This window comes from Bubalus bubalis, chromosome 3, assembly GCF_019923935.1.
Source record: "Bubalus bubalis isolate 160015118507 breed Murrah chromosome 3, NDDB_SH_1, whole genome shotgun sequence".
NCBI lineage: Eukaryota > Metazoa > Chordata > Mammalia > Artiodactyla > Bovidae > Bubalus > Bubalus bubalis.
In genome coordinates, this window is record NC_059159.1 from 156,388,492 (window position 1) to 156,407,050 (window position 18,559).

The following is an 18,559-nucleotide window of genomic DNA, read 5'->3' on the forward strand; positions in this document are numbered from 1 at the left end:
CATCAAGGCTATATATTGTCACTCTGCTATTTAACTTATATGCAGAGTACATCATGAGAAATGCTGGACTGGAAGAAGCACAAGCTGGAATCAAGATTGCCAGGAGAAATATCAATAACCTCAGATATGCAGATGACACCACCCTTCTGGCAGAAAGTGAAGAACTAGAGCCTCTTGATGAAAGTGAAAGAAGAGAGTGAAAAGACTGGCTTAAAACTCATTATTCAGAAAACTAAGATCATGGCATCTGGTCCCATCACTTCATGGGAAATAGATGGGGTAACAGTGGAAACAGTGACAGACTTTATTTTGGGGTGGGGGGGGGCTCCAAAATCACTGCAGATGGTGACTGCAGCCATGAAATCAAAAGACATTTGCCCCTTGGAAGGAAAGTTATGACCAACCTAGATAGCATATTAAAAGCAGAGACATGACTTTGCCAACAAAGGTCCATCTAGTTAAGGCTATGGTTTTTCCAGTAGTCATGTATGGATGTGAGTTGGTCTATAAAGAAAGCTGAGTGACAAAGAATTGATACTTTTGAAGTGTGGTGTTGGAGAAGAGTCTTGAAAGCCCCTTGGACAGCAAGATTGAACTAGTCCATCCTAAAGGAAATCAGTCCTGAATATTCACTGGAAGGACTGATGCAGAAGCTGAAACTCCAATACTTTGGGCACCTGATGCAAAGAACTGATTCATTTGAAAAGATCCTGATGATGGGAAAGATTGAAGGCAGGAGGAGAAGGGGATGGCAGAGGATGAGATGGTTGGATGGCACCACCGACTCAAAGGACATGAGTTTGAGTAAACTCCGGGAGTTGGCGATGGACAGGGAGGCCTGGTGTGCCAGAGCAGGGGGTCGCAAAGAGTCCGACACGACTGAGCGATTGAACTGAACTGATGACACGCACAGGAATCCATACTGCCTTCCCAGTCATCTTACACACTTGCATTTTACACGAATTTTTACTAATTGTACACAGGTGTGCATGGAGATGTGAAATTCAGCTAACTCTAAAGTCACACAGTTGACACTGGGGGTAAGATCCGTCGAAGGAACAAAAGGACACCAAGGGTCAAGACCGACACCAAATTCCTGGCTCTGGGCCAGAGGCAGATGCCTCCCTGACTAGGCTGACCTGCCGCCCAGTCCCCACAGGACAAGCGGACCCTCCCCGAAGCTTCATCTACCCTGATGCAGGGAGCACCCTGCCAGCCGGAGGTCACAGGAGGAGGAACATGAGGGAGCATACCAGCCGCTGCCCTCCTCAGAGCTCGAAGCCTCAACATGCTTGCCCTCTAGAGAAGCCTGACTAGGGCTCTGGTCGCTCAGACACCGGCGCCTCAGGTACGTGCCGCGGGGACACCCACAGAGATTCCTGTGGGAGGGGAGGGGCCGGGAGAGTCTTCTGACGTAAGCGCACGGGCCGCGCATGCGCTTACGGGCCAGAGGCCAGACGTCTGCGAGTTCCATTCGGCCGTGCAACGTATAGTGCAAGTCTCAACCTTGGGGTTAGGGACCCCGGGACGCCTGGGATGAGGGAGGAAAGGGTGGCGTTAGAGGAAGACCCTCTGCCAGGATCGCCTCGGACCGGCTTGCAAACTGCCATGGACAAGAAGCTTTTCTAGCCTCGGTGCCCAGCGGCCCTGAGGACACCCCTGAAGGGGTAGCTGCTGCCTTCTTGCCACCCCTAGAGGTGGCTGTCGCCTCAGTGGCCTGAGACACGTTTTCATCCGGCCTCTTGACTTGTCTTTTGACAAGCCCCTCCAGACTGAAGGGGGAAGGAGAAAAAGGTCAGCCAGACGCCGGCAACAGAACTGGCCTCCCCGTTTTAAACGAATACACAACCTCCCAGCATTTTGCAGACGCAGAACTTTAAAGACGGGGCCGGGGGTATAGGAGATGGAGCATCTGCTCAGCTGCCCCTGTCTCCTGCGGTCAGTGCCCAAGTCAAGCAGGGCCAGGAACCTCACAGGACATAAGATGACAACCTCATTTAAACTTGAGAAATGTACAAAATACACAGCTTTAATTGTGGGGAATTGGACTAATGCGCGAATCTAACAGATTTTTCTCCTTTTGATGTTTAGGTGTGTAGTCCTTTCTCAAAGGATAGGGGAGGAAGGGGATTTACAAAGAGACAACCTTCTGTAAAAACTGAAGCAGAGCCATCATGGTCCCTTCACTTAAGATTTGCAATATAGTCTTTACCCTGAGTCTCTCTACTGGGGCAAAGCAAAAAAGTATCCCTCACAATGTTATTCTGAATTTGACTTTACTAAGTGTTGATCACATGCTATCTGACAGGTGACTTGGATGTTACTGCTGCTGAAAATGAGCCCCAACTTAATATAAGGGAACTTGAAGTACTCATGATTCTTCCTCCAGGACAGTTCTGGTTCCTGCTGTGCAACAAAAATCACCTCCAGGCAAGCACACAGACTTACCTCACAGCTGTTTAAGCTTTCCCTGGGCTCCCCCTGTTGAAAATAACAAAATTATGGGTGCCTTGTCCATATATTTGTTTTCAAATACAAATTCCTGAAAATCAACTGAAAAAGCAATAGTAACAAATAACCTACTAGCTCATTTTCTGATGTATTTTATTTATAATACCTGTTAAACTATTATACCGAGAAGTTGTTTATTTGTGTAACATTGTCTACTTTTATTTGGATAGAATGACACAGCAAACATGTCCACCAAATCAGGGAGTAGCTGCAGTTGTTTTTGGTGGGAACACCTCCTTTCATTGTAAGCTTAGGCTTACACTAGGAACTTAACTTGTAGCACTAGGGTACTAGGGCAGAGGAACTGGGCACTTGGGCACTAGGAACATAACTTGTAGCAGACAGAAGCAGAATGAACTCATATTATAAATAGGACATTATACATAATTAAATCACATACATAGGCAATTGGGTGTCAAAACCAAAAATATATCGGTGAAAGGAGCCTACTGGTTTAATCTGACATATCCCCTAGACAACATAAGCTCCAAATCATCCATAGCTTTGTTTGTACCAATACTTGTAATAGACAAATCTGATTAATCAGCTTCAGAAATTGGCACAGGATATCCGAAACAATCAGACTTATAACCACAAATGCCATATGAGTGTGTATATATACATATTATTTACACACACATAGGCATACATAGAGGATACTTTCTGGCAGGGCATTTCCTACCTAAAGTTAAGTTCACTAAGTCTCTGGATATTAAACAGAGCAAAGTTTATGTAGTAAGCATCCATCTAATACAAAAAGAATTAATTAAGGCAATGGCACCCCACTCCAGTACTCTTGCCTGGAAAATCCCATGGACAGAGGAGCCTGGTAGGCTGCAGTCCATGGGGTCGCTCAGAGTCGGACAGGACTGAGCGACTTCACTTTCACTTTTCACCTTCATGCATTGGAGAAGGAAATGGCAACCCACTCCAGTATTCTTGCCTGGAGAATCCCAGGGACAGGGGAGCCTGGTGGGCTGCTGTCTATGGGGTCGCACAGAGTCAGACATGACTGAAGCAACTTAGCAGCAGTATAATTGGATGGTTTAAATGTCCTTCATGTTGCATCTGTAATTAAACATAATAATAATAATGATTAGCAAGGAGAGATAAAGCCTTCCTAAGGGATAAATGTAAAGAAATAGAGAAAAAAAATAGAATGGGAAAGACTAGAGATCTCTTCAAGAAGATTAGAGATACCAAGGGAACACTTCATGTGAAGATGGGCTCAATAAAGGACAGAAATGATACGGACCTAACAGAAAGCAGAAGATATTAAGAAGAGGTGGCAAGAATACAAAGAAGAACTATACAAAAGAGATCTTAGTGACCCATAACCATGATGGTGTGATCACTCACCTGGAGCCAGACATCCTGGAATGTGAAGTCAAGTGGGCCTTAGAAAGCATCACTACGAACAAAGCTAGTGGAGGTGATGGAATTCCAGTTGAGCTATTTCAAATCCTAAAAGATGGTGCTGTGAAAGTGCTGCACTCAATATGCCAGCAAATTTGGAAAATTCAGCAGTGGCCACAGGACTGGAAAAAGTCAGTTTTCATTCCAATCCCAAAAAAAGGCAATGTCAAAGATTGTTCAAACTAATGCAAAATTGCACTCATCTTACTCACTAGCAAAGTAATGCTCAAAATTCTCCAAGCTAGGCTTCAACAGTATGTGAACTGAGAACTTCCTGATGTTCAAGCTGTATTTAGAAAAGGCAGAGGAACCAGAGAGCAAATTGCCAACATCCACTGGATCATAGAAAAAGCAAGAGAGTTCCAGAAATACTTCTTCTTCATTGGCATCCAGTCCCATCACTTCATGACAAATAGATGGGAAAACAATGGAAACAGTGACAGACTTTATTTTCTTGGGCTCCAAAATCACTGCAGACAGTGACTGCAGGCATGAAATTAAAAGACACTTGCTCCTTGAAAGAAAAGCTATGACAAACCTACACCACATATTAAAAAGCAGAGACATTACTTTGCCAACAAAGGTCCATCTAGTCAAAGCTGTGGTTTTCCCAGTAGTCATGTATGGATGTGAGAGCTGGATCGTAAAGAAGACTGAGAGCCAAAGAATTGATGCTTTTGAACTATTGAAGGTATTGAAGAAAACTGTTGAGAGTCCCTTGCACTGCAAGGAGATCCAACCAGTCCGTCCGAAAGGAAATCAGTCCTGAAATTCATTGAAAGGACTGATGCTGAAGCTGAAGCTCCAATACTTTGGCCACCTGATGTGAAGAACTGATTTCTTAAAAAAGATCCTGATACTGGGAAAGATTGAAGGCAGGAGGAAAAGGCGATGACAGAGGATGAGATGATTGGATGGCATCACCGATTTGATGGACATGAATTTGAGCAAGCTCTGGGAGTTGGTGATGGCCAAGGAAGCCTGGCATGCTGCAATCCATGGGGTTGCAGAGTCAGACATGACTGAGTGACTGAACTGAACCAGCTGTTTCATTGACTACAGTAAAGCCTTTGTGGATCACAACAAACCATGGAAAATTCTTAAAGAGATGGGAATACCAGACCACCTTACCTGCTTCCTGAGAAATCTGCATTGGCAGGTCAACCTGCCTGCCAATGCAGAAGACATAGATTCGAATCCTAGTCCCAGAAGATCTCATAGCTAAGCCCAGTTCAGTTCAGTTCAGTCGCTCAGTTATGTCCGACTCTTTGCGACCCCATGAATCTCAGCATGCCAGGCCTCCCTGTCCATCACCAACTGCCGGAGTTCACCCAGACTCATGTCCATCGAGTCAATGATGCCAAACTAAACCCAGGTGCCACAACTACTGAGCCTGTGCTCCAGAGCCCAGGAGCTGCAACTACTGAGCCCACGTGCCACAACAACTGAAACCCACATGCCCCAGAGCCCGTGCTGTGCGACAAGAGAAGCCACTGCAGTGAGAAGCCCGCGCAATGCAACAAGAGAGTAGCCCCCACTCACCACAACTAGAAAAAGCCAGCACAGCAACAAAGACCCAGCACAGCCAAAAATAAATAAAATTATTTTTTAAAGAAGATAATAATGAGATGCCATTTTCACCAAGTAAAGGTATCAGTTCAGTTCAGTCACTCAGTTGTGTCCAACTCTTTGCAACCCCATGGACTGTAGCACGCCTGGCTTCCCTGTCCATCACCAACTCCCAGAGTCCACAAAGAGTGTTCAGACATACTCATACATCATACATATCATGTATGTTATATAAGCATAAACATATATTCTGTGTGTAGATAAGTATATAAACATATAAAATATATACACATATACATAAATATCGGAGAAGGCAATGGCACCCCACTCCAGTACTCTTGCCTGGAAAATCCTATGGACGGAGGAGCCTGGTAGGCTGCAGTCCATGGGGTCACTAAGAGTCGGACACGACTGAGCGACTTCACTTTCACTTTTCACTTTCATGCATTGAAGAAGGAAATGGCAACCCACTCCAGTGTTCTTGCCTGGAGAATCCCAGGGACAGGGGAGCCTAGTGGGCTGCCATGTATGGGGTTGCAGAGAGTCCGACATGACTGAAGTGACTTAGCAGCAGCAGCAGCATACATAAATATGGAAAGTGAAAGTTGCTCAGTTGTATCCCTCTTTGTGACCCCACAGACTGTAGCCTGCCAGGCTCCTCTGTCAATGGAATCCTCCAGGCAAGAATACTGGAGTGGGTAGCCATTCCCTTCTCCAGGAGATCTTCCCAACCCAGGAATTGAACCCAGGTCTCCTGCATTGTGGGTGGATTCTTTACCATCTGAGCCACCAGGGAAACCCAAAATAGAAAAGTGGTAGGATTAATCCTGGGTGGTAGGATTAGAAACTATTCCTGCTTTCTCTTTTTGTTTATCTGCATTTTCCAAAATCTATACAAGTAACGCGTTATAAGTGTTTTTAACTTTTTAAGTAATTTAAGTACAAGAACATGTATTTCAATCTTCTTTAGAATACCACACTATTTTGAAGAGCACAAATAATAAACAATATGCAGTTGGCATAAAAAGATGTTATAATTATGAGAAGAAATTCAAACAAGTGCTAAAAACGAATATCATTGCCATAGAAAATTCTCATTGTTGACTCTTTAGAATCTATTACTAAATATAACAGCAAGACCTTTATTTTCTACTTCTTATCTTTACAAAGAAATACAATAAATATTAATACAGATTTTCCCTGGGAGGTTAAGTTTCGGCTACTTTTTAATTGCTTCTGGGCATCAGTCAAATATTCAGTAAATACAATTTTTTTTTTATAATCTCGCTTTTTAAAATAAAGTAAAAGCTTTCAGTTTCTTCATTTATAAAACCAGTTTGACTAATTCATTTACAAATTTCTCACCCAAATCTCTGACCCCTCTGAAATCTCATCACCAGCATACTTAGTGCTACCTTTTTGATATTCATTATTTTCATTGAAAGAATAGGACTTTCAGTTTTGGGTTAATGTTTCTGTCTTTCTTAGTGGTAGTAATGCCACAGTCTTTAGCATCTATTTCTGGTTTATTTCTGCAGTTCATGTTTCCAGTGGAACGAGAGTGCAGACAGCCATGCAGCTGGGAGACATCAGTCTCATGAGGACCCCAGAGCAGTGGCAGCTGGTAAGCTGTTTCACTAGGCACAAGTTATTCTTACAACAAATCAGATTTAGTCAATGACTTTATATGCCTTCTTATGAATTTCTTTTTCAGTTTGAGAAAGTGTCAATTACCTAGTGTCTCAGCAGAATATGCTTCTGATTCCTATGTCATACTCACCACTGAAATAGTTTTCCACTGATATAAGAAGCATTCGTTAACTGTCATGTGTCTGCTAATCTGCTTCAATTCTTCAAAGAGATTCTCACTTTTGTCTGAAGAAAGTAGTAAGTTAATTTGCTATGCCTCTACATTTTTAAAGCCAGCTCTGTCCTTTGTCCCTACCACCTGAGGATAGTTCTGTTCATTTTCCCCGAAGCATTTCAGTATCTATTATATATTAGAAATATGTAGTTGCCATTACTTCTTGATCATGATTTTCATTTGTTTCAGACTCTCTTATTTTAATAACCTTTTGTTCTATAGGATTTTCTTATATTCATATGATGATTTTACATTTCTGTGCCTGACAGTGTTTTTAAATTATATACAATGGCTATGGGTTTTTTTAATCATATCTGTGATATCTGAGCTTTTTAAAAAGATTTTTGCCCAGTAAAATTTATTTTATGATATCAAATGGGATCCAGAAGAATATTACATCAAATACACTTCTTTATCTTGGGAAAGTACAATATCACCTGTTTTAATTATGGTTTTCACATTATTTGTCACTTTCACTTGGAAAATAATTTTTTAAAAACTTCAGAAGACTTGTTTTATATCCTGAAATGCATTCATTTACAGTTTTATTAATTTTTGTTCATTTTGGATCATTGTTTAATGAAGATCTGTGGGACATCTCTTTGTTTTAAAGAAATCTTTATGTTTATGGGCTTCCCTGATAGCTCAGTTGGTAAAGAATCTGCCTGCAATGCGGGAGACCTGGGCTTGATCCCTGGGTTGGGAAGATCCCATGGAGAAGGAAAAGGCTACCCATTCCAGTATTCTGACCTGGAGAATTCTATGGACTGTATAGTCCATGGGGTCGCAAAGAGTCGAACATGACTGAGCAACTTTCACTTTCATGTTTATGGAAATGCTTGCTCTAATAAGAGCCTACATATCTGTTTTGTTTTTTCTTAATTTGCATTTTATGTTGATATTATCAACTCTGGAGCTTCTATTGTATTGCTATAGGATGGTGATGGGCTTCCCAGGTGGCACTAGTGGTAAAGAATCTGCCTGCCAATGCAGGAGACATAAGAGATGTGACTTTACATGCATTCACCCATAGGATGGTAACACAGTGATAATTTACTAACTTTATTGTAAATGTTAAGTTACATCAAGAAAATAGCAGATAGTAATCCCAGAAGGAGGGTTTCTTTAGTACTGCCACAGACATGCTAGTTTTCCTTGAAACACCTTTAATTTCCATTTTAGTTGTGTACCTCTGTCTTCTAAAACTTGGTTTGGTAAATCCAAGCTCTTTTGATAGTCTGTATTTATAGCTATATTATTTTAAATTTCTAAAACAGATTGTAAATATAAAATAGTATATAATGAATTAGCTAAGGGAAATTTGGAAAACAAGATACAGTGTGTTAGGCTCCTGATAGAAGAAATGTCTAAAGGATTAAAAAAAAAATGTCTAAAGGATTAAAAAAGGAAATGTCTAAAGGAAAGGTGAGATGGTGTTCAGGTGCTATCTATACTATAAGCAGACAAGAAAATAATCCAAAGAGTTTTGTAATCCAACTATTGTCATGTTTTCTGTTTCCCTTCAAAGAAAAACCTCCTTTAGAGTTGTGTATGCTCACCATCAGGCTTCCCTGGTGACTCACATGGTAAAGAATCTGCCTGCAATACAGGAGACTGGGGTTCAATCCCTGGATCGGGAAGATCCCCTGGAGAAGGGAATGGCTACCCACTCTAGTGTTCTTGCCTGGAGAATTCCATGGACAGAGGGATCTGGCAGGCTACAGTCCATAGAGTTGCAAAGAGCTATGACTGAGCAACCAACACTTCACTTCATACTCACCATCTTCCCATCCTTACCCCGTATTCTTTCTTGAACCAAATCCAATTAGGTCTGTATCTTTGTCAGTCTGCTGAAATGATTCTTCTGAAGATCACCAAAGACCTCTTTCTTGCCAAATTCAGTTGCCCTTACCTTGCTCATCTTCTCAGCAGTAGTGGACACAGTTGACCACTTCTGCCTTCTTGAAAGTATTTGATTCTGAGCTTCAATACATGGTATCTTCTGCAATGCTGGAGACCTGGGTTCGATCCCTGGGTTGGGAAGATCCCCTGGAGAAAGGAAAGGCTACCCACTCCAGTATTCTGGCCTAGAGAATTCCATGGACTGTATAGTCCATGGGGTCGCAAAGAGTTGGACACAACTGAACAACTCTCACTTCTTCACATCTTTCTCTCAGATTTTCCTCCTCTTCACTGGCCAGTCCCTCTGTTCTCTTTGCTGGCTTGTCTTCTAAATGTGGGTAGCATCTCAGACCTCAAGCATGTCCTCTTCCTTCTCTCCAGGTAAGCTCCTTCACTCCCAAGGCTTAATCATATATATGATTGACACATTTTTATCTTTTTTCCCATATTTGCCTCTGAGCTCCAGACTGAAATACCAACTGCCTAGTTTGACAAACTAGAAATCACTTTGATATCTCTCTTTCCCTCATCTCCTTCATGCAGCCTGTCAGCAGATCTTGTTGGCTGTATCTCTAAATAGATCCTCAGTGTTACCATCCCTCCCTCTGTCGCTATCATCCTGGTCCAAACCACCATCATCTCCTACTGAGCACTGCCCCCATCCCCCTACTGTCTTTTCTTCCCATATAACCAACAAAGTTCTTTCTGAAACAAAGATTGGATCAAACCACTACCTTGTTTAAAACTCGCCAGTGGCTCCTCATTGCACTCATAATAAAATCCAAGTACCTTAAAGACCTGGACGACGAGGCCCCACAAGTTCTGGGTCCTACCATCTCTGATTCCATCCCCTATAACTCGGGACACTAGAATTCTCTCCAACTCAGCAAGTTCTTTCCCACCTGTGGTTTTTGCACAGAGTGTTCTTTCTTCTGGGAGCATTCTTCCTCAGTTAACATTCTTCCTCAGTTCAGTTCAGTTGCTCAGTTGTGTCTGACTCTCTATGACCCCATGGACTGCAGCACACCAGGCTTCTCTGTCCATCACCATTTCTTGGAGTTTTCTCAAACTCATGTCCATTGAGTCAGTGATGCCATCCAACCATCTCATCCTACATTCTTCCTACACACCTTCCAATGTTGGCTCCTGTTTGTTTTGTTTACATTTGAACTTAAATGTCACTCCGCAGAAGCCTGACTCCTGTCACCACGCGATATTTTCTACTTAGCACTTAGTGCTATTACATTTATTTGCCCACACATCCATTGTGACTATAACTTCTTCAATGAAATTCAAGTCCATTAGAGCAGGAATTCTGTCTTCTTCAACACAGTATCCCCAGAACTGTAAGAGTATCTGGTGCATGATAATGTTCAGTAAATATTTGTTATGTTATTGCAGAATGAGACTGAAGTGATTTTACAAGGACAATTTTAACTGGATACCTAACTTCACCAAAAGAATCCTCTGCTAACTACTAGCGGTGTCACTCTGGACAAGTTCCTTATTCTCTGAGCCACAGTCTACTCCTATGTCAAATGGTACTACTTACCTCATAGGCCAGGTTCTGAGGATTAAATGAAATATCTGACAACACAGTAAAACACTTGAAAAGGGTAGCTAATCATCTCAAGGTTTTTCGTATTCAATGTGCACATTAGCATTCCAGTTTCCAGAGCTTTTTTGAATCTGTAAATGTTTATATACAAAGAGGGTACACCCACGACAGTCCTTGTACTTTTGGTTGAATAAACAAAAGCTCCGTTTTGCTGCCTTTGTGCTTCCTCAGTATCAAGGAAGCAATGAAATTTTTATTAAATGGCTTAGCTACAGAGTAATTGTGGAGATCTCTGCAGCTTCATGATCATTAAGCAGAATAAGTTTACCTAAAGCCTCTTAAACTGAATCATGAAAGTTCCAAACACCCTCTATTTTCAAGTAGTCCCCTTGATTCTCTTGTGATTAACAGGACTTTTAGTCTTTTCTAAATTTCTGCTTTTGATCCAAGTATCCTCCCTTCTCCAAGCAGACACTTCTTACTTCTGTAATGACTTTATAAGCTTTAACAGTAGGTGGTGCTATGAATGCACGAAAATAAATTAGTATAGACCACAATAGAACCATCACAGGTTTATTTCGTGACTTATAACAACATAGAAATATGCCTTTTTTTTAATACTTTCTATAAAGTTATTGACAATACAAAAATTTTTTTTCTTTTTTTCTTTTAATGAAAATGATTTAACTTAGAAATCTATTGTGAAACTTTTGTCTAGTTTTGCAATTCTCAGATATTCCAGTGCAAAAATAGATCCCATTACAGACAGCATAAAGTGCTTGGAATGAAGGGTCAATGATAAAGAAAAAGCACAAAAACATGGTTTAATCCTAGGGTATAAGAAGGGAGAACAGAATTCTTAAAACTTATGGAAGTATAAACATTCTATAAAAAGGGATGCAACAATTCTGAAGAGAATTAGAACAATATTTCTATAATACTATATTACTAGTAAATGGTAACAAGAGTAGAAATTAATATCTCAATGTCAAAGTGGTTCAATATAATATGACACATGGCTCTTTGGAAAAAAAAATTTACCTGATATATACAACCACAAGAAGAAAACAGACAAATCCCTTTAGTCAATGATTACTATACAGTGAATGCTGTGCAACATTTAATAGTCACAATGCATATGCCTTCAGTACAGATACTGAAATACAGTAGTTTGAGGTTTGGTTATTGGTTTTTTAACAATGACCTATGCCGGGTATCTGTATATAGAGGGCTTTGTTATTGTTTTCTTTTGTATTTTTTCATATTCACAGTTAATAAGGCTTCAGGTGTCCAAAAGAAGCAAAAGCAGAAATCTCTGAACACTTACAAAAAATTTTTTTTGTTAAACTCACATGGTTACATTTCCACAGGGATGATATAGAAATTTTACTTGACTGAGCAGAGAGTTGGTAAAAATCTCTACTATAATTAGGCTTACCCAGAAAAATTTTAAAGACTGCAATTTGGATATCTAATAACAGTACTAATGAAGTAGATGAGTAGCTGCAGATTGTTTCTAGCTTAAGATAGCCTTTAAATCCATATTGAAGTGTTGCATTTTTCAAAGTAGTTCACAGTATCTTTTGATTTTTTTTTAATATGGCCTTGAAGTAGAATTATCGAAAAAAAGGAGCTGTTCATGGTTTTAATACAATACAGATTTAGGACATGATTCTGCTGAAATGGGGAATCTAGCAGAAGCTTGATTTTGGAAAATACTAAACAAGGAGAAACAATCATTCTATGAATTTTATATCATTAAAGAGCATAAAATATGAGGTTAGGCCAATAATTATTGGGAAAATGTCTTTATTACTTGTTTATCATTTTAGAAAATATTGTCAATACTCTCTAACGGTCATTTTCTTTTCTCCAAGCAACAAGTTGCATGATAACATGCAGTAAATTTTAAAAGAAAAAAATGTATACTTGGAATAGATCTGAAATCTTGTACTTTAGAATTAATACCTAATTTTTTAAAAGGAAAAGACATTAGTAATGATATTAAAAGATCACTTTAACTTCAAACAGTATTTCTTTCATAATTTTGTTGTCTCAAGACAGATAACATTATTTTTAACAAGTATTTACTGACTATAAACAATTAAACTGACTTGGAAAAGTCTGAAATAATTTTCATGTTGGGGGGGCATTTGCTTTTTTTTTTCCCGGGATAGTGACTGAAGAGATAAAAAATTGAGATTGTCAGAATGGGGTATGTGAGATTTTCAAAGCCAATATTCAAAGGTACTAAATGCCATAAGCACAAGTTTTATGTTATTCAACAAGTTTTGAAGCTAATCTTGTGACCCTATGACATAAACTTTCTTGCCTTTTACACTGTTGTTATTTTCAAAAAGTGGGCTGCCCAATATTCTTTCAGTGGGTTCCCATAACCACAACAAAACCTGTATTTGTAAACCAGTTATCTGATGAACATGGCACAGGAAATCTACTGAAACTTAATTTCTCCCCACGCCATCCATCCATACTCACTCAGTTATAACATACACTCAAAGAATACTTGACTAATGAGCTTATACTAAAAGTATGCTTAATGATCTTAAAGATGCTTAAATATAATGTTGTCATGACATCTTGGCCATCATACTGTTTTCAAGTCACTAGGCATTAGTCAGATAATCCATCTGCAAACATACGTGAAAAATTAAAGCTAGTGAGGCAGTGTGGCCATACTCCTCTGTGCCACAGGGTTCTACAAAGAGGCCACTCTAAATTTTCAGAAGTCACTATTAGAACTTACAATTCCAAATAAGGTTAAAAGTACAAAGATTGTTCTCAAAATACAACTCCATCTTTTCATATTCTAGATTAATTCAAAAAGCCAGAAATAATACTATGCTTGTGTCAAAGGACAAGATCTTGAGATGCACTGTACCGTGTTAGTAGACAAGCAAGACAAATGGACACAGACTTCCCTTGATTCCAAATACATCATCTCTTTCATCACATGCCATGGCCTCCCCAGCTTGCAGCCCCAACAATGTGGTTGCTGATTCTTTGCTTCTCACCTGCATCTAAGTATACTTAGAGTCCCAGAAAGATAATCTTAGAGACTCATGGTTCCAAGCAAGGGACAACAATGAAACCAAGTTTTGCTTTTGCATGTCATCATGCAGTTTGCATGCCACCATCACCAGAGCAGCTCAAAGAGGGAATCAAAGCAGGACTTTCCCCACACATGGCACCATTTCATCACCTGGTATTTGATGATGTCAACAGACTGAGTAGCGCAGCTTTCACTAAAGTGTGCAAGGCATACCATGGTGCTTCAGGCCTTCTGAGAAACTTGGCACTAGTAATTCTGGCATACTCATTGCCAGCAGCGGCTATGTCACCGGGAAGCCAGTCTCTTGGCATGGCATGGCGTAATGAATGAGCATATGCATGCCTTTGATTTTGAAAAATAATCACTGGCCATGATTACTTGATGAATTATTGTTGCAACCCCAGTAAGAATATAAAGGAACAAAAAAAGTATGTCAAACTCATATGTCCACTGGGTTCCATACTAGAGTTTCACATGAGTATAAGGTAATAAACTAAATTCAAGTCTTTTTCACTCGAGAGCCATATGAGACATAGGCTACAAAGGCACTGCCCTTGTAATGGAATTTTGTTTTCATTGCATTGAATTGCATTGCATTGAATAGTATCAGTACAGTATCCAGTTTACTTCTTCCCACAAAATCTTCTAGCTCTTTCCTCTGGAACACTTCACATGGTACAAAGGAAGGTCTAGTTCCTCCTTTCTTCCAGCCAGCCTATATGGACAAGATTCTTCATACATAACTTTCTTTCACTTTCTCATCCTGCAGGAAAGATGTGAGGACTGCAACGTCCACTACTGTCTGGTTTTTGTGTAATGACAGGTCCTTTAAGTGGTCATCGTCACTTTGGTCCTTGGCGAAGTTTACAAATACCTGTCAAAATAAAGACAGACCATTATAAACACCTCTAACTTGCGCTCTCTTTATTCAAGTTGCACTTTTCCCCATGTGGAAATTAGGTCAAATAGAAGAATCTGAGATTGAATAAATAGATTAACTAGAAAACTTTGTGTAGGAGGGAGAAAGGAATGATTGAAAAAGCATTAATCATTAAAAAAGTAAAAAAGTGCCCTTATATATTGCCCCTCCAAATCAACCAACTGCTCAATCATCTATTTACTTTGACTCATACAGACTTGATTAAACAGAAGGGGGATGAAAACTAACATTTGCTGAATATCTACTAAGGGCCAGGATCTCTTTTGTACCTGATGTCATTTAATTTAAATGGGATGCTGTACTTGGCCTAATACCTGCCCATGGTAGATACTCAATAAATTGAAGTTTTTATGATCAGTATGACAATTAATTCTCATAATAACCCTATGAAATCAGTAGCATCATCTCCCTTTTCAGATTCAGGGAGGTTAGGTAAAAAGCATAACTAACAGTAGACAATCAGGAGTTCATGCTCAGATAATCTATACTGTTCTAGGGCCCATAATGAAGGGGGAGGAGTCCTCACCCTGAAAAGCAAATCTACTTTTGATACTCAAAGCTTACTTGGTCAAGTGTTGTCTGAGAGACAGAGTAGTCTTCTATGTGGAGTCGCTTTTTGCTCTGGGAAAGGATGCTGAAAATCCTGGCCAGGGAAGACAGTGAAGATGGAAGCTGGTACTGAAGCATGTTTCGGTGCTTCTCCTTCAGGACGCTTCCTGGAAAGGCGAGTTCAAAGAACTCCTGTACAGGCTTCAGGTCAGGGTTCGACCCTGCTATTCGAACAACTATTGTATAACCATCTCCAAACCTGAAAGCAGGAAAAAGAAAATCCTAAAAACAGGGAAAAAAATAATCCTGAAAGCAGGCAAAAGAAAATCAAATTGAAGACTCTGGGGAAACTTGTCAAAAGAATACTTAACTCTTGGGTCCTGAAAGAGAAAGTGGTCCCTGTCAGACCCAGAAATCAGTTTCAGAGAAAAGGAACCAGTTGTCATATACTGAATACCTATTCTATTTGAGCTGCCTTGCTGAGTGCTTTAGACATGACTTCATTTAATCCACACTTGGACCTGTGAAATGTTACAGAGAAACTGAAACCTAGAGAGTTGGTCACTTGCTCATGATACAAAACTCAGAAGTGGTAGGGCTGGGGTGTGGACCCAACACCAGTCAAACCAACTGGTGTGTTTGACTCCAAAGTCTATGCTCCAACCTTACTGGCATGTATAAATCTTCCCATTACATCTCGATAACAAAACCAGAAAGTAGCTATTCCTAGAATACTGACTCTCAGAGAGGTTAAATAACTTGCCCAAGTGCATACAACCAGTAAAAGGTAAAGAGAGAATTTGCACGCAGCTCTGTTAGACTTCAAAGTCCTCATTCTTTGCACTATACCATTTTGTTCAGTTTATTTCCCTTTGTTTTAGAACCACCATGTATACATTCACAAAAGAATAAATACACAATTTCTCATTATGTGGGATCCCAAAAAAATTGTCTTTGTTACCTATTTTTCAGATGTTGAACACTGCCAAGACACCTGAACCGCCCATTGACCATAATTGCCATCCTAGTGCAGAGAGCTTCACATTCTTCCATACTGTGGGGACACAGAATGAGGTTTAGTCTGAGAAAGATGCTCCTGTAACCATCAGAACATCACCATGACATCTGGCGTTTCAGAGAAACAGATTCTTAGCTTCCTAGAATATAACTGCATCCTGCTAGAAATTTCATGAAGATGTATGGGAAATAATGCTCACTGCCATGTTGTTTACAATTGTGAAAAAGCTGAGAATGATCCAAGTGTCTACACAAAAGAGGAACGGTTAGGTAAATTAGGGTATATGCTAATGGAATACTATTCACTAGTAGCTATAAGAAATGATGACACGTCTCAGACTTGGAACACTGTTCTCAATGTTGTTAAGTGAAAAAGAATTTGGTATATATGCCAAAGCTTGCATTTTTGTTTGTAAAAAACATATACACTGTGTATAGATTTGCAGAGGAAAACTTTGCAAAGATATATTGCCCAGTGATAATAACAGTTGTCTCCTGGTGATACATCAGGGGACCATAATTTTTTTTTTCTTTGCCTTTCTGTGTTTTCTGTTCTTACACAGTGATCATATATACTACTTGGAAAAGCTAAAAATTATACAACAACGAAGTCAAGCCAACTCTTCACTACAGACCTGTGAGAGGTAAGCACTACTGATCTCCCTTCCTTGATGATACTTAGGGCACAATTCCACAGGAAGCGCCGGGCTTTAGGGTCCATGCCTGTGGTTGGTTCATCCTGTGAACAGAACAGAATAAGTCTTATTATGTGTTGGAAAAAAATCAAAGATAGGTTTGGTCTTAAATGCAGAAGTATTTTAGAAATAGCCTAAGGTTTAACTTACCATTCTATTTATTTCCTGATGGATCAAAAAACCAGACCTTACATAAAAGAATATTTCATACTTGTTTTTAACCAGTTCACTTTTATAACTGTCACTGAAGTAGAAAACTCAAATTTGATTTTTGTGAAATTAAATTTCTCCAAATAAACAGAAAGGAAAAGGGAAAAGTCATTTAGTTTCAATCATCTTTTCATGACTGACAAGCATATACTAAAAATTATTTTTGTCTGAAATGCTACTGAAGTCAGTTCAAAAATTGAATAAATTTATTTTTTTTTCTTTATTCTAGTTCACTCTGGCTTAGCCTGTTATACTCTATTGCTGGTCTTCAGTTCCGTTCAGTTCAGTCACTATTTGTGTCTGACTCTTTGCAACCCCATGGAATGCAGCACGCCAGGCTTCCCTGTTCATCACCAACGCCCGGAGCTTGCTCAAACTCATGCCCATTGAGTTGGTGATGCCATCCAAAGATCTCATCCTCTGTCGTCCTCTTCTCCTCCTGTCTTCAATCTTTCCTAGCATCAGGGTATTTTCTAGAGTCACTTCTTCACATCAGGTGACCAAAGTATTGGAGTTTCAGCTTCAGCATCAGTTCTTCCAATGAATATTCAGGACTGATTTCCTTTACGATTGACTGGTTTGATCTCCTTGCAGTCCAAGGGACTCTCAAGAGTCTTCTCCAACACCACAGTTCAGAAGCATCCATTCTTTGGCACTCAGTTTTGTTTATAGTCCAACTCTCACATTCATACATGACTACTGGAAAAACCATAGCTTTGACTAGATGGACTTTTGTCAGCAAAGTAATGTCTCTGCTTTTTAATATGCTGTCTAGGTTGGTCATAGATTTTCTTCCAAGGAGCAAGAATCTTTTAATTTCATGGCTGCAGTCACCATCTGCAGTGATTTTGGAGCCCCCCCCCCAAAAGTCTGTCAGTATTTCCATTGTTTCCCCATCTATTTGCCATGAAGTGATGGGATTGGATGTCATGATCTTAGACTTGCTGCTCTTAGAGAAACAAATTCTAAATCTAAACACTCTGGATAACTTTAAAGCCTCAGTCCAAGGCTTCTTCCTGTAATAACTTCAGTGCCCTTCTCCTCTACAGAAGAAAAAGGTCAAAGGCCACTGTTGGTCTGATCTTCTGTTTTCCATTTATCCATATGTAAGGAACTATGACCCAAAGGTGCTACTTAGGAATCCTGAAGCTGTAACAACATTCTCCATCTCCAGAGGATGAACACATAGATGGCATTCAGAATGGTCCAAAGAAAGTTAAATCCTACACCCAGCCTCAGTAACAGTTGTTGGGATTCT

The 18,559-nt window shown here is 39.9% G+C and overlaps 1 protein-coding gene across 4 annotated transcripts in view; it reads right to left on the minus strand.

Moving 5' to 3' along the window:
- Positions 1-11,377: 11,377 nt before the first annotated feature.
- Positions 11,378-18,559, minus strand: part of ABCA1 (ATP binding cassette subfamily A member 1) — a 137,054-nt gene continuing 129,872 nt past the window's right edge. For all 4 annotated transcript variants that reach the window (XM_025282162.3, XM_025282160.3, XM_025282161.3 and 1 more), the window contains 4 exons: positions 17,032-17,135; positions 16,341-16,433; positions 15,395-15,638; positions 11,378-14,764 (listed from right to left, as the gene is read on the minus strand). In XM_025282162.3, coding sequence (XP_025137947.2) covers positions 14,624-14,764; positions 15,395-15,638; positions 16,341-16,433; positions 17,032-17,135 — 582 coding nt within the window. In that variant the 3' untranslated portion in view covers positions 11,378-14,623. The remainder of the gene's footprint in view (positions 14,765-15,394; positions 15,639-16,340; positions 16,434-17,031; positions 17,136-18,559) is intronic.